General features: G+C 42.2%; 1 protein-coding gene across 6 annotated transcripts in view; it reads left to right on the top strand.

Moving 5' to 3' along the window:
• The window catches only part of utrn (utrophin), a 144,692-nt gene that overhangs the window by 42,955 nt on the left and 85,878 nt on the right, over positions 1–15,859 (top strand). For all 6 annotated transcript variants that reach the window (XM_026341032.1, XM_026341031.1, XM_026341034.1 and 3 more), the window contains 10 exons: positions 39–174; positions 444–593; positions 695–847; positions 941–1,042; positions 1,241–1,361; positions 1,851–2,068; positions 2,214–2,331; positions 2,448–2,653; positions 3,587–3,741; positions 3,884–4,073. In XM_026341032.1, the coding sequence (XP_026196817.1) occupies positions 39–174; positions 444–593; positions 695–847; positions 941–1,042; positions 1,241–1,361; positions 1,851–2,068; positions 2,214–2,331; positions 2,448–2,653; positions 3,587–3,741; positions 3,884–4,073 (1,549 nt within the window). The remainder of the gene's footprint in view (positions 1–38; positions 175–443; positions 594–694; positions 848–940; positions 1,043–1,240; positions 1,362–1,850; positions 2,069–2,213; positions 2,332–2,447; positions 2,654–3,586; positions 3,742–3,883; positions 4,074–15,859) is intronic.

Here is a 15,859-nt window from a genome sequence, read left to right as displayed (position 1 = left end):
ATGACTGTGATTTTATATGTGTATGTATGTGTATGCAGACTAGCTGGAGGGGACCAGATCCTGTCAGACCTTGTGAGGAGACGCGAGGAGCTGGCTGTATGGCTGCAGCAGGCGGAAAACGCTGTCAGCTCCCTACCTGTCACTGCTACTGACAAAAACCTCAAAGAGCTCAAGGTACAGCAAGATCCAAACCATGCTGAAGTTAGTGCAGTTCATGGGAGCGCAGAGATTTTTGTTCAGAGCTGGTAGATTCACTTATTTTAAGGTCAGCTCTCACTGTGTTGGTGTTTTCCCCCCGTGTTTGCAATACACAAGTTGCTCTCTGTATCTCAACGATAAGAATAAACATTTGAAATCTACACGCAAGGATCCTAACTCACATTTCTTGTTTTAAGCAATGCAGATTCTTTGTGGGATTAACGGTCAGTGCATTTTCCTTGCAGGGTCTTGCTGAGGAAATGGATGCACAGAATGAACATCTCAGTTGGCTGAACAAGCATGCTCCTCAGATCTTGGCCAGTCCCAGTGTGAACCCTCAGAGCAGAGAGCAGCATGTTTCCAAACTGAGAACCATCAACCTCAACTGGAGCAAGGTGAGAGTTTTCCTTACCTATTCGGTTTCTCATCATCTACCATCCTGCCTTGTTTTGGGCTCCTCCTTTTATGTATTTCCTACTCTTAATTTCCTCTGCAGGTGACACATGAGCTGCTGGACAAGGTGGGGGAGGTGGAGGCCAACCTGCAGGGTCATGCACAATTCCAGGACAGAATGAACAGACTCACTGACTGGGTCGTCATCACACATCAGACGATCTTGACGAGAGGCCTGAACCCTGGCCAAGCACAGGTAGAACTCACCTCACCAGTCCAGTCCCACACATACACTGCGTTTATAATACAAGTTAATACAAGTTTTTAAATGAAATCTTATCTGTCACAGGCTCTGGAGGCCTCCATGAGGGAGAGGAAAAAGGACCTGGAAGAACTGTTGGCATATTCTATTGAGCTACAGAGACGACAGCAACTGTTGCCTCAGGAAAAGGTCCTAGTTTCTGTTTATAGTATAACTTAATAAAGAACCAGTGCTAACTGACTGATCATTTAATTATACTATAATTCTGTTTCCCATAATTTAGTAAAGTGTATTCCCTATTTTATTAAAATGGATACACTCTTATTTTCAGTTGCTAATATTTTGTACCCAGTCATTAATTACTTGTTTGTGTTTTCGTGTGTGTAGATGAAAGTAGAGCAGCTGGCAGCTGATTGGAAAGCCCTAGATAGCCGACTGAGAGAATCTCTCCAGCCCCCCATCTCTCCGTGGACACAGCACCAACAAGTTGTCCAGCACCAGCAGCTTGGTGATTTCTCATATAAATTAATATTTCTGTCTGACTAGAGCCATCTTTACAATACACCAAGAACATAAGAATGCAAAGACACCTGAGCATGAGCTCAGTTAGAAGTGGCACAAAGTATTTCTAAGCTTTTAATGACACTGTGACTCAAGGACAGGATAAGACAAACATATAAACATGTACTTATGTCAGAGATAATAAGAAGTGGAAAATTTGAAATTCATCATTGGCTTGCCCTCATTTGGAGCATGAAAATGGATGATGAAACGAGTGCTGAGCAACAGACTCCTGGTTGTGTAACACTAAAACAAGCCCAGATGCCTCATTCATCATGATTTAGTGTGATGCCACTACCCTCTGAGAACCATTTGACGGCACCTCTTCTCTCACCCTAACATATTTAATGTTCATTGCATCATTTCCTTTTAAAGAAGCTCTATATGTCAGCATTACTCGCCTTGACTTCCTCGCCTTGTTTCTACCGTCCTCCAGTGTCTGCCGTCCCCTCAGCTGTGCAGATGGCCAGCTTAGTGAGTGAGGACCCCCACCACCAAACCCCACACACACCAGACACTGTGGCGCCCACTGACCTCAATGAGACAGCCACTGAACTGGCAGACTGGCTTCTCCTCATCACACAGATGCTCAAGTCTAATATTGTCACTGTGGGGGACACAGAGGAAATCAGGACCACTATGGGGCGTCTTCAGGTGAGAAATGGTTAGAGGGGTGAATGAAGAGGGAGGTGTTTGTATGATTAATATTTTTTAATGAACTACCACTTTTTTTTTCTATAAAACTGAACTATATCCTGTGTGCTGTGTCTGTATTTTTATACGTGCTTCGTCCTGACAGGTGACAAAGAGTGATCTGGAGCAGCGCCATCCACAGCTTGAGGACATATTCACCCTGGCACAAAATATAAAAAACAAGACCTCGAATCTGGATGTTCGCACATCGATTACTGAGAAATGTATGTATACAGCCGGATAATCGTGCTAGAAAAAAAAATCTAAGAGGTGCAGCTTTGCAAACACATTGCAGTGGTTCATTATTCACATTCAAAATCATGTCCCGTCCTATTCCTAGTGGAGAAGGTACGCAGCCAGTGGGACAGCACTCAACACGGTGTTGAGGCACGACTCCAGCAGCTGGATAGCATGATTGGAGACAGCAACCAGTGGGAGGAGCAGAGGAAGGAGGTGAAGGCCCTTATTGGGCACAACGAAGGACGATTCCACAACCTTCTTCAGCAGTCCAGAGATCCCCTGACTAAACAGCTTGCTGACAACAAGGTTAGGGAAAAGTTTCACTGCTAAACCTTCTGCCTGTGTCCTCAGGGTGCCTGTCCTTCCTGAGGTCACTGACTGTGATGCTCTATCTTCGTGTCTATGGGAGTCTAGAAATGTATTAAAGGGAATTTGTCGGCTCACTTTTCTAAGAGAGAATATCCTTAGATGAGACCAAACTTTACTTCATAAGGTATTAGAGGTCCTCTATATAGCAGCATAAGTCTGTATAAGATGGGAATGAATAAATCACCTCTTTGCAGTATCACTTTGAACCTTAATAACATTTGTACAGCCACATCATCCATCATTTTAATTTGAGATGATGACTTGGCCAAAAGTTTATGGAAACAGATTTTGCCTCATGAGTGTGTCTGACAAATTACAGGAATCAAACACTAGAGGGCAACTGAGTTTAACAGAATCCAGCATGAGAGACGCACAGTCATCCGCTCCTGGTTTGTGGGGTATTGTAATAATGAGTAATAGTCTGTTTAAAAAAGTGAAGTGTGCCTTCTTCTTGGAACAATACGTGCCAGAGGGTCATCTATGGATGACTTATTTGCTAATTCTAAATTTAAAATAATAATCCGGCCTTATGAATAAAAGTTGGGTGTTATGTAAGCGGCTTGATTAAGTAGAGGTTGAGCAAACAATGGCAGGTGGCTGAGCAGCAGAATAACTAATTCCTTTATGTTCTTAATGCCTGAACTTTGATTAATTTTATTAAGTTTAGAGAATAGGTCATCAATACCCTTGCATCGCAAATTATCTTATTAAAAGTAGATATCAAGCTCCAGCAATATGTAGGAAACGGTGCAGGCAAATTAATAACTGCAGTAATGCCGACAGTACTGTTCACAGTGACTCAGTGAGTCGCATCTGTTACATTTTCACAGTCATGTTGATCCTAATGCCCCCATGTTGACGGTTTTATAGGTGTTCCTCCAAGACCTGGGCCGAGGCCAAGCTACAGTCGTGGCCTTCAACGAGCTGTCCAACCATCTTTTGCGGGAATATTCTTCTGATGACACCAGGAAGATCAAAGAGATTGCAGATAAACGCAATGCTGCCTGGAACAGCATCAACAATAGGTACATGCACACTGTCTGTACGCTTATATGTAAACAACATGTGATATTATCCAATGAGGAGCTGATATTTCTTCCAGTATTTCATCATGTATCGACAGCTACAGCAGTCATATATCAATAAATGATCGATATTGATTGGCAGGGCAAGCGACCGTCATGCACAGCTGGACAGTGAGCTCAAAGGCCTGCAGATGTCTCTCAGGGAGCTAGAGTCCTTCCTCAAATGGCTCCAGGAGGCGGAGACTACTGTCAACGTTCTGGCTGACGCCTCCCAGAGGGAAGACCTGTCACAGGACTCCGCCCATGTGAAGGAGCTGAGACGACAACTGGAGGTGAGACTGTAAATTGATAGAGAATCTGTTAATGCGTGTGTGTGTGGGTGTAAAAGCTACACACAGGTGCTAGCCTATTATCTCGGTGTCATCTCTCATTAACGCATCCTTCACCAACGGAACTGAGGCCGTGTGTAGATGCATCCATGTGTACACTGCTGGTTAAAGGTGTGTGAAAGAGAGGGCATACATGGGGCATGTGAGTGCTTGTATGCATTCAACAAAGCTCATTGATCCCCTTGTCCTTTGGCTGCTTAGGAATTCAGTGTGTGTGTGAATTTGTGTGTCTGTGCTTCCTCTCAGTATCTTGTCATTTACCCAGACCTTCCCCCTGAGATCTGTTGACACACGTCACCTCATGCTTATGCCAAAATCGCTTGAATCTGCCCTTTAGAGTGATACTGTAACCTTTTTTTTGTTGTTTTTGACCCTGTCAGTGTGGTAGTCCTCCCTTTTGGATTGTACACATTGGAAAACTAATTTGATATATGTGGTTGTGTTTTCAAGCTTGTAGTTACTTTTAGGACAAAATCCTTTTCATGAGAAAGTGCTGCAGTATCATACATCTTTCTGAATCAAACTCTAGTCCAATAGTTTCAGTGTCTTGTATTTCACAAAGCTGTTGCTATCATTTGCAGGGTCCTGTTCTTTATCAACTCTGTAAACATTGAATTTTATTACTTAAAAGTCCTCTCAAAGATCAAGTATGGGGTAAGTGTGGTAGATATGTTTATGGAAATTCTCAGTCATCCAGGTGACGTTATCTGGAAGCTCAGTCAGGCAACTAGACTTTGAAACATTTTAACTGGCTCCCAAATTGTTCATCTTTCTAAATAGGTTATTGACCACTCTCTTTATTTTATTGTCTTTTTTCACTAATTTCAGTTTCTTAGTTGGAATTGAGATTGACGGATGTCACTCCAGTGTTGAAAGTTGGTAAATGAAAGTGAGACAGACTCTGAACCTTAGAGGACAAGTGTTGATGCAGACAGTTGTCCCCTAACCCTTTTATTAACTCACAGTGACTGCCCTACTGCTGTTCAGTGTCAAGCTACTTTAATTATGGTTTTCGGCCACAGGCCATTGTCATTCTGACTGCGGTTTTCATATTAAGCCCGCAGTTGGTGAGTAGTCAGGACCAGTGACAGATACAAATGCAGCACATTAACTTAAATTTTCTGAAGATGTGAAGGTTTGTATGATCAGATAGGATCAAAACTAAAGTCCTGACATATTGTATGCTAATAAAGGGCCACAGGAATCACGATTTTCTTTTTGGCTAATAGTTAGATTACATGATTGATACAACTTGTGGTCGTCTGTCTAATATGAAGCTATAGCCTGTGGTGATGAACTCAGTTCAATTCAGTTTAGTTGTATAATTATACAGAGATACAGAGATATATTGAGAATTATATAGAAAACTCCACGAGTCCAAGCAGTAGGTGACAGTGGAGAGGAAAAGCTCCAGCAGAACCAGGCTCAAGGAGGGCAGACATTTGCCTTGTCCAGTTGAAAGGTGGTGTAAGTGGAAGGTGGAGAGAGAAAAGAAAAGCAACAAGCAGCAGATAAAACACTGGACAGATTGGCTTCGTTTAACACACAGACTGTCCAAAATACCAGATGTCACCTAATGGCACGTCTGAAGCTCACTAATTAACACTATGTACTGTATCGCTATAGATCAATATCACTTGTTATTGCCAATTATGCAAACTACAGCCCTGTTGTAATTATCTGAGCATAGAGTAAAGTAAGGCAGCCGGGCAGAAGAAAATCATATCAATGCCAAGAAACAACCCTTACTCCCTGTAACTCCAAATTCAGTTGTTTTCACATTTCACATTTTTTCATTTAAATTGTATTTCTGGAAAACAAATCCAGAAAGTCTTGTGTAATGGGCCAAAACATCAGAGACACTAAATGTGTGTATGGCAATGATGGCATCAAGCACAAGTGCACAGAGACTGAGAGCTGCTTTAATCAAACGTGCCTTCCACATGTTCGACTGTGGGCATTAGATTTGTAGGTGTGTTCATGCTGACCAGAGCAATGTGAACAACAGAGACATGCGTGCCTCCTACTGCCTCTTAGTTGAGACCTAGTACTGTCAGAGCCATTAACACCGAGCCAACAAAACACTCAGTGTCTCTCGTAATTCCCTGTGAAGCAGAGTCGATACTCTGTGGAATGACTGAAATGGACGCTGTAGCCAGTTAAACCTTGTCTAAACAGAGCTCTTCAGTAAGCCTATCATGATCCCCTCTCTCAGTAACCGTGTGTGTGTGTGTGTACTCAGTGTACAATAGCCTGTCAGTAAATTATTATTATTCTGCCTGAATGTGCAGGTACATTGCATTTTGGTTTAAGAGAATTTAGTTCTCTTCTATTTCTCTTCTGTGTCCCCTCCATCTGTATAACAAGCAGAGACCCAGGGCTGTAATGTAGCCTGTTGTGCTACGCCGGAAACACTATTTGTGTGTGTGTGTGTGTGTGTGTGTGTGTGTGTGCTCATTTGAAATTTGTGAGTCATAGTTACGGGGAATTGTCGGTGTGTGTGAAGTGTGCTAGGAGATACAGAGTTTTCTTCCTCACTTCAAATAAATGCCTTTTCTATTGCATTTAGGAGAAAGAGTGTGTTTTTTCAGCAGTACTTAAAAAAGTCAGAGAGTCATACAGAGCACCAAGAGGCTTCAAGTACCCGAGCTGTTTTATGATAATCTCTGCCGATTGTACACCTATCTCTGCTTTTACCTGACTCCTTTTTCCTCCCACCCCTTCGCCTCTTAATGTCATTTCTCCCATACGTGTGTGCCTCCAACAGATTTATTCTCTAAAGACGTAGCTGTTTTCTGCGCTGATAAAAATTGCTTAAAAGCTTTTTATCTTCTGTTGACCTTGCCCTCATACATTCTCTACTCTAAGGCCATCTTTTCAGTTCATATTTTGAAAGCTGCATTTAGACCACGTAATCTTGATGCTTCTCTGGATATGTAAAATGAATCTCAAAGTGTTCATCATGACATTGAGTGTGTTCTGTCGTCACTGACAGATATCAGAGTCAAAAGTTTCCGCTTTGTGAGAAATGATGCACATTTTTTGGATTTAACTCATCATTAATGCTACATATATCAGACATATATTTTCTGATTCAGAGTTTTTTATGTCCACAGGCTTGTAAAATTGACAGTCTAATGCAGTTACTCGTCTTTTGCACTCATGATTCAGTCGGGAGAGTTTCGTGCACATTAAAGCTTTGGAAGTGCTCTGACTGTCAGTAACATTGCCAGTGCAGAATGAATGGCACTTTTACTTCCAGGAACCCTGGATGCCTGAAATAACTCCTCCCTCTTCCTAACTATTGTGTGTGTGTGCATCTCATTTGTGCTCCGAGTTCTCGCTTGGTCCCTCTCTCCCTCCATCCTCTCCTGCGCTCGCGCTCTCTCCTTTGCCTTCTCTCTTTGTCTCTCGCTCATCGATCTGTTGGTTGCCTTTGGGAAACGTCACTCTACCTTTACGACGGAGACAGTGTTTTTCGTCCTATGCTGCTGCTTTTGATCTGTCACTCTCTTTTTTCTTCTTCTCCTTCTCTCTCTCTCTCTTTCTGTGGTCCAAAAGGAGCACTTCTCTATCTCGCTCTCTCGCTCTGCCTCTGCTACTCGCACTTCTCTTTCTTTCTCTGAGTCAGTGGCAGTAAAAAGTGAGCTGTGTGCGACCAGCTTCTCTTCTCATCCAGTGCAACTCATACTGTCCTCTCTCCTTTTCTCCCAGCTTTCCGTCACTATCCACTCCTCTGTCCCTATTTTTTCCGTCTTCTTCTTTTCCTCTATCTTCATTACCCTCCGCTGACTCTGCAGGGTGCCGTCACAAGTGATTTGTTTGGTTCTCTTCTGGCTCTGCAGTCGGGGCGCGCGTGTTAATGTCCGCGTGGAGGAGAAAGTGAGTGTCTAGTCTTGTCCTGTGCTCCTGCCTCATCATGTGTGTGTGTGAGTGAAGAGAGAAAGAGAGAGAGAGCTAACTGAGGCTGCGCTCACTGTATGTAGCGTGTGTGTGTGTTTATGTGACGAAACGTGGGGGCATGCTGAGCTGAGTACGCTCGTGAGTGTGTGTGTGTGTGTGTGTGTGTGTGTGGGTGTGTGAGTGAGTGTGCGTGCGTGCATGCGTTCGTGTGCACATCATATCAGCTTGGCTGGGGTCTGGTCGGCAGGCTAGGGAGAGATAGAACAATATGAGCGGGGTAGGGCAGTGCTAGCATGCGGACCAGGAGCAGGCTGCTGCAGGCTTGTAGCAGTCTTAAGATGATGGCCATGGTCCGGACCTCCCTCCAGAAAGTGGTGGTCTTCCTACACAGGCTCCAGAGGATGGCCATCTCCTCGCCGCGCTACCAGAAACTCTGCAAGGTATGTGGACTCCAACACAGAGAGAACGGGCTGGACGACAGAGAGTTTCTGTTTTTTTTTTTCTACATTAATTGGAAATTAGTTTGAAACTTTTATGTATTTTCAGTTTTTTATTTTAGTTGTTTTGTTTTTTTAGGATTTGATTAAGCTTGCCAAAGTTTTTATCTTCTTGTATGTTTTGGAGTTTGCTTGAGGACTTTGGATTTTGGTTTTTGAAACTACTTGTATGAATACCTGTGAATCAGCAAATACTCACAGAATTCTTTCTATGTATGTGCATTGTTTCAATGTAGAAGTTCTTTATTCTTTGTTTCCACAAGTACAGAGTATCTCACCAACATCTATATTTGCCTCATCTTTTGCGTCTCCTCTATTTTTGGTCTTTTTTATTCATGAGTCATTTGGTTGTCAAGACATTCTGTTCCAGCTGACACTGTTTGGGGGACTCTTGTCACCTCCACAGTATGTCGGTACTATATATACATATTTACCTCACTGGCTTTAGGACTTCTGGTACTTTTCTACATAACAAATAGTTATTCCAACTGCGTGTGTTGTGGTGCGTGTGCGCACTTTATATTTAAGTCTGTATACGGCCCGTTTTTAAGTGAATTTTGACTAAAAAGGCAGAGAAAAGTGTGTTTTGTGTAAACTGTATGTATGCAAAGGGAATCCTGACAGGATATATTGTATTAGATTTGAGTTCATTCGTGTATGAAAGATTGATGAGAGTCTGGAGTGACTGAGGTTAACAATTAAAACTTAATTAAAGTTAACTTTATTCCTGTGATGTAATTTAAATACTAATGTTAACACAGCTGAACGTGTTATTGCCATGGAAATTTATTATGAAGGAGCTAAACGCACAGTGTTTTTGATGTTTAATAAAAGAAACTATATTAGTTGTATCACTCTGTTACCTGTTACAGCTGTTTGTTAGTTGTATTGATTTCACTTTAGAGGTAGTGGTCACTACTGTGTGGTGGACCTCGTGTCATTTTGTCCCCATGCTGATCATCACTGATCGCTTATCTTCATTGCTCTCTCTCTTGTATTGCGCAACATTGACCTGCTCCCCGTCAGAGGGCAGAGGGGACCAGCTGTTGAGATTTGACAGCACTCTGCACAGAATGAGAGAGGCAGTAATGCACCAGACCAGTTTCTGATTCGTTGCCAGCGTCGATCATGCCCTAACAAACATGCGGTGGTTCAACTTAATGCACAAATCCATCACTCTTTAGTGCTTCACCCTTTTTTCTTGTGCATGATTTGAGTTGATGTTAGTTAGTCTCTCGTTGTATTTTTACCAGAGGGCAATTCTGGGTTATGGCTCTTACAGGTTTTGTTTATGTCTCTTTACTGCTTATTGATAACTGTGGTGGTTTTTTTTTGCAGCTATTAATCTTGCATATATGCTACACTTGCTACTGCTTGTTTTGTCAAATCGGGGCAAAACAATTGTAATCCTATCTTTCCAGCAGCCTTGCACATGTACAGTATCCACAGTCATCATGTGTTTGTGTCTTTCTTTTATTGTAATCTTACTTTATTTAACTTGAATCCCTCATTTAACGCGCCCAGTATCCTTAGAGACTAGACCTTCCTGGATTGCGTCCGTGCTACTGGGAAGCATCAGTCATTCCATACTCGATTACCCTCTCCTGGGTTACATCAGTCATTCCGGCTTCATTTGGCCTTCCCTTGGTGGAATCAGTAATGCCCAGCTTGTCATTCTTCCCTCGGGTGCACTCACTGGCTGCCGGACTGGAAGAGTGACTACTTGATGATGGATTTGCTTGGGGCTCACCCTCTTGGGTCTGCCCATTCTTGCTGTTTCAGGATATCTTGATATCAGGATATTATTTAAATAAACTAATGACTGGGTCATACTATATTTTACAGAGCACCTAATAAAAAGCTCAAACTTAATATTTATTTGTATGGACAGCATTTTTACCATCCTGTAAGTGGTAAAGTAAATCAAGTCACCAAGTCATCAGGTCCAATCATAAACACTTTATGTTACATGCAGGCTATGTTTAATCTTTAGCCCAGTTAAGCTGCAAAGCCAAGCTTATCTTCTAAAACAAATTGACCTCCATTATATTGGTGGGGACAGGAGAGGGCAGGATGACAGTCAGCCTTTAGTCTCCTTTTTCTGTTAATCTGCGTTTGTTAGCAGCCTTTTGGGTGTATGTGTTTGAATGGCTGTTTAATGGCACTCATTATTTTGATGTATTTTGCAGTCTTTGCAAACAGACGCCATTTAACTTGAACAGTTTTTGGAATTACTCTGTTATTTGGTGCGTAAATTGTTTTGTTTTTTTCTCTCCCACTTCAAATCCAATTCAAAGCAATAATGTTTAATGAGATTGTACGCTAATCGAGGAATTTTACATTTATACAGTGCTCTCTAAGGCTTTGTTTGTCTGTATGGTCCTAGGGTGCATGGACTGCCACACACAGCATCGCATTCGCACCCATTAAGGACATCAGCTGCCTCAAATGTGAGGTTCACTTAGTCGTCCTGTTTCTTTTCTCCTCCTCTGGCCTTGCATCCTTGCTCTCCAGTGTTTTTTACATTTTTTTTGCTTGCATGCTTGTGACATGAGTAGTTTACTGGTAAAGAATACGTGTGAGTTGCATGCCTGGTTAGTTTATACAGAGCCATACAAAGGGACCCTGGCAGCTTATTTTATCTCGCCTCTTTTGCTCTGCCCTGTCTCTGTGTGTAATCACTAGCTGAAAATTGGCTGAAGGGCCCACGTCTCTCCTGAGGAGTGTCCTCCTACTCTCATTACTGTGGCATTGGCTTCTACTGTGTGCATGTGTGTTTCCAGCCAAACCCCGCTTTGGAAACAGCCCCAGAGCAGTGACAATGTGGAGTCATGCCTTGTCTTTCCTGCTGTGTGTCTGGCAAATACTTTAGCCTTTAGGCTCCACACTCCATCCACCTTTGCGCCTGGCTCACTGCTACCCCAGGACAGGTGACTCAGGCATTCGCTACAGCCCAGCTCCCTAACCTTCCCGTCCTTGGGCTCCCCAAGGGTCCTCTGGGTTATTATCAAGTGTTAGCATTAGCTGTTAGGGCATCAGGTGCAGACAGACGACCCCCACTTTGCAGTAACCTGACTCACAGTCAAATCACAGAGATTTTCTTTCACGCATGCTTAGACTTATGCCCACAATGCATTTTGTTGTTTCTCTCTCTCTCTCTCACACACACACACACACATGTGTGCACACATTTACTCACTCAAGCACGAGAATACACACACAGTCCTTAGCTAGAATGAGTGATGAGTCACAGGCAGGAGCATTATGTGGTAACAGATTCATAAATGCAGATCATTTAAATTCATCCAGATGATATTGGGAGAGAGCGTAGACAATAAAAGAAAATGAAGGCAGGACTCTGCTCCCAATCAACACTACATGTAAATTAACATAGATGGACTTCCGAATGGCAGTAGTGGTGATTTGAAAAAGCACTTAAATCACTGATACAGACTGGAGTTGAGCTGCTGCTGTTCTGTCTGTAATTGCTGTTATTGCAGAAAGTGACCATTCGATTATGAGGAAACAAGGACTAAGAAACTCATATTCTGACTGACAAGCGCCATCTAGGATTAGATGAAATATGCTATAAAGTACATCTGCATATTATTAGATGCAAATTTAGAAGTCCTGCTATCTCTCCCTGCATCTCCGCTGTCTTACTCTCTGCACCCTACTTTGTCTCTCCCGCATCCCGTAAAACCCATTTATTGAGCCTGTAATGCATGTGTCTGTGTTCACGTTGTGTTTTTGTGCACTATAGTGATGGATTTTGTGCACACACTTCCATTAGTGGCTTTCAGGCAGATCCTAACAGCAAGCTAAATTTGCTAATGCTTTTGTGGGTCATCAGATAGACTAGAATGTGCTGGAAATCTCTGTAACCACCCAATCCTTCACCATCATATGGGGTTCAGAGTAAATATTTACCTATATACTTAACTTTCATTACTTGACTTTCAGGGCACTATACTGGAAGGTTTGTTTGTTCTCAGACCACAAACTTGGCCAGAACTCTCTTTACCAACTCGACATCATGATCTATGACCGGCCCAGTCCTTCTGAGCTGGATCACTCAAAGTCCAGACAGGATTACGATGTCCTGCAGACCCATTGGATGAAGGGGACATACCACATAGTGCATTCAGTTCTGTGGTCACAGAGTCTGACTCATCTTTTAAAGGACATCCAGTATTTACACACTGGCCTCCCTGTGATCTTTTGCAGTACTAACCTAAATTAGTGTTTTTTCCTTTGTGTAACTTCACGTAATAATAATAATAATAGTGCTAATGTGGTAAAAATACATTCTCACCATCATGAATGATATGTAGAGATTAATGTCACCCTTGCTGTTCGCTGGACCGAGTCAGGGTGCCCACCTGGGGGTGACCTAAGTGGGGGAAATAAAATGAGGGGTGCAATCATTTTTCTTTTTCTGCTCCTTCTATTCTTGGTCTGACAATCAATCAACGAGGACAAGGCCTGAGCTCTGCACCTTGCCAGTGTCCCACCCTGCTAATATCTATAGTAAGCACACAAACAGTGCTGACTAATGGTCTGGATTATACTTTATTTTTTTATGTGAGTGTGGTGCAGACAGATATCACAGTTTCAGATTGAAGGAGTGATTATGGTGTGTAATTCTCTCACGCTCAGACATGTGGTGTGCCAGAAGAAGTGGCCAGTGGTCAGAAGACGACTGACCAATAATTCATTTAGAGATTTCACCTAGATTTTTTTTAGCTTTACCCTCTTTCATTGTTCCTCCTTTCTTCCATCTTTGACCCTCTCTGCTTCCCTAGCTTCTGTTTACCTGCATGAACTTTAACACTCATTCTTTTCTCTGTGTGATTTGACCATTTTTCTCTCTTGTGAAGGGCAATTAATTATTTAAAAAGAAGTAGCACATTTGCTGGAAGATAATTTGTGCTTCTGCCATGTTCAAACGGTTTGCTGCTTCACTTTTGTGGTACACAAGCTCAAATTATTCTGCTTTTTGTTGTCGTTTTGTGGGAGACACAATGCACATTTCAAATGTCACATATCAAATCTGTAATTCATAAGTGAGACGTCGTCTTTGTTTCGTTGTTTCTGAGTGTTGCAATTAACCAACTTTGTAGGTAGTTGTTTCATATTTTCCTATAATATACAAAAAGTATGAAGCCTCTCTGTCCCGTTGTTGTGTACCTCTCCTCTCCTCTCCTCTCCTCTCCTCTCCTCTCCTCTCAGTACCAGTTGCTGCCCATGAACCAGCCATATTCAGCCTATGCTCCAGTACATATCCCCTTTTTCTATTTATGCCGTCTGCTCTTAGCATGCTACTATTAAATCATTCATGCTCTCCCTCTTTTCCTGCCATCTTCCTAAAATCTTCTGCCTGTCCTTCTTGCATGTTACTTGAACCCCCCTTAATGCCACATATAAGAAACATAGCATTGTGTGTCACTAAAACATTTTGACAACAAGTTGGTAATAATCTAAAAATATGTAAATGAAGGTTCAATTTACAGTATACGTGTTCTGTGTGCCAGATAAGTGACGTGGGGCTGTCAGTGGCCTACATGAAGAGCTTAAAGAGAAGCAAAGCATGCAAAAAGTTGGAAGGAGATAAACTGGGCAAGAAAGAAGATGAAGTCGAATCTCAGAGAGAAGGCACAGTGATGAAGGAAATAGCTGTGTGCAGTGGTAAAAGAAGAAGGCTAGTGCACTGAGTATGCCCTAAGAGGTAAATACTGTGGTGCAGCAAAAACAAAGAGAAACTGAAAATGGTTTCTACTGTTATATCACAGGGAGATTAAAGATAAATTGTGCTATATATAGTCTTTAATCTGCAGGAGGGTACAGTCTACTAGAGGAGCAGAGTCAAGTGCCACACTAGAAATACAACTGAGTCAAATCTTGTGGGGAAATAAAAGAGCATGATGTGTGTGATATGTAGTCGGATTTGCCTTGCAGAAATATTGAGCAGAGTTTGTTTAAAATCTTTGCCCAAAGGAATACTTACTGTTGAGATGTACTTTCTGTGTTGAGCAGCTTGTGGTGTAAGTAAAAAGATATGTTAATTCAGAAATGTCCTTTTCACACAACATGTTTTAAAGATTAGAAATAAGACGGCTCCATCAAATGTGAGATATTCAAGAAAGTCGAGAGAGGATCATAGTTGACAGGAGCGGATCAATGTGAGAAATGGAAACGTTTGTAAAAGACAAGCATAAGACATAAGCTTTAACTCTGCTCAAGTTATACCTTAACACATCGGACCATAGACATCAAAGAAAATTCTAAGCAGTTAGATGCGAAAAGGAATGAAATTAGATTTAGTACAGTGCTGCAAGCGTGGGTGTTCATTGGTTCAGCAAATTTCATAGTTATCACCCAAATGTCTGAAAAGAGGGACATTTTCACTCATCATCCCCAAGGATATGAGTCTGGCTTTCCTGAAAAGGAAGCAAAGGAGGATGACTCAAAAGGCAGAAGAGGAAGAAAAACATGTCATGACAGGAAAGAAAATGGCTGCCAGATGTGTTTTCTTAAGGGTAGGAAAAAAAAAAAACCTGAGGTGAGGAAAGAGAGATGGAAATATGACACTGTGGAAGGAAGGGAAATGAAAAGAGAAGAGGATGTTGTGACGAGAGGAAGTGGGCATTGGATTTGGAGAAAGGGTGGAAAAGATGGAAAGGAACAGGTTGAAGACATGAAGAAACAAGAGACTGAAAAAGAGAACAGGAGAGGGAAGATGTGGCCGACGGAAAGATACGAGTGCCTTTCTCAAGGAGGTTTACAGGGCTTGTTTGAGGGTCACTAGAGAGACAATCACACAAGCAGACTCCTCACAGAATCGATCGAAATGCTCATTTTAAATGTGGAGGATATTATCAGATTGGGCATGCAGCAAAAATTCATTTATTGCTTCAGTACATGAACCTTATTTGTACTGCCTACCTTCCACTGTGTACAAAAGAGAAATACCAACAAAGCTTATTAAACATTTGTCCAGTTTACAGCCTGGTAGGTCTTGTTGAATGTCTCTTTTTTAGTATCCGTCCCCTCTTCAGTGACTGCGTGTGCGAATGTGTATATGTGCCAGTTCATGCTTGCTAAATATCATTGGGATTAGCGCTGGGGGCTTAATTAAAAAGCAATTACCTTTGGTCGCTGTGGGCGACGCTTGGCGGAGAGTAGCTCGACTAATCTGGTGAATGGTGTGAGGGACCCTCGGCGTGCAACACACACACACAAACACGCTCACAAATTGTGCATTTGTCTGCAGAATTAAAGGAGGATTAAAACAATTGTTAATTAGTGAAGTGGGGTGGAGGCTGAACT

Source organism: Anabas testudineus, chromosome 24 (genome assembly GCF_900324465.2).
Source record: "Anabas testudineus chromosome 24, fAnaTes1.2, whole genome shotgun sequence".
Taxonomy (NCBI): Eukaryota; Metazoa; Chordata; class Actinopteri; order Anabantiformes; family Anabantidae; genus Anabas; species Anabas testudineus.
This window is presented reverse-complemented; position numbering and strand designations above follow the sequence as displayed.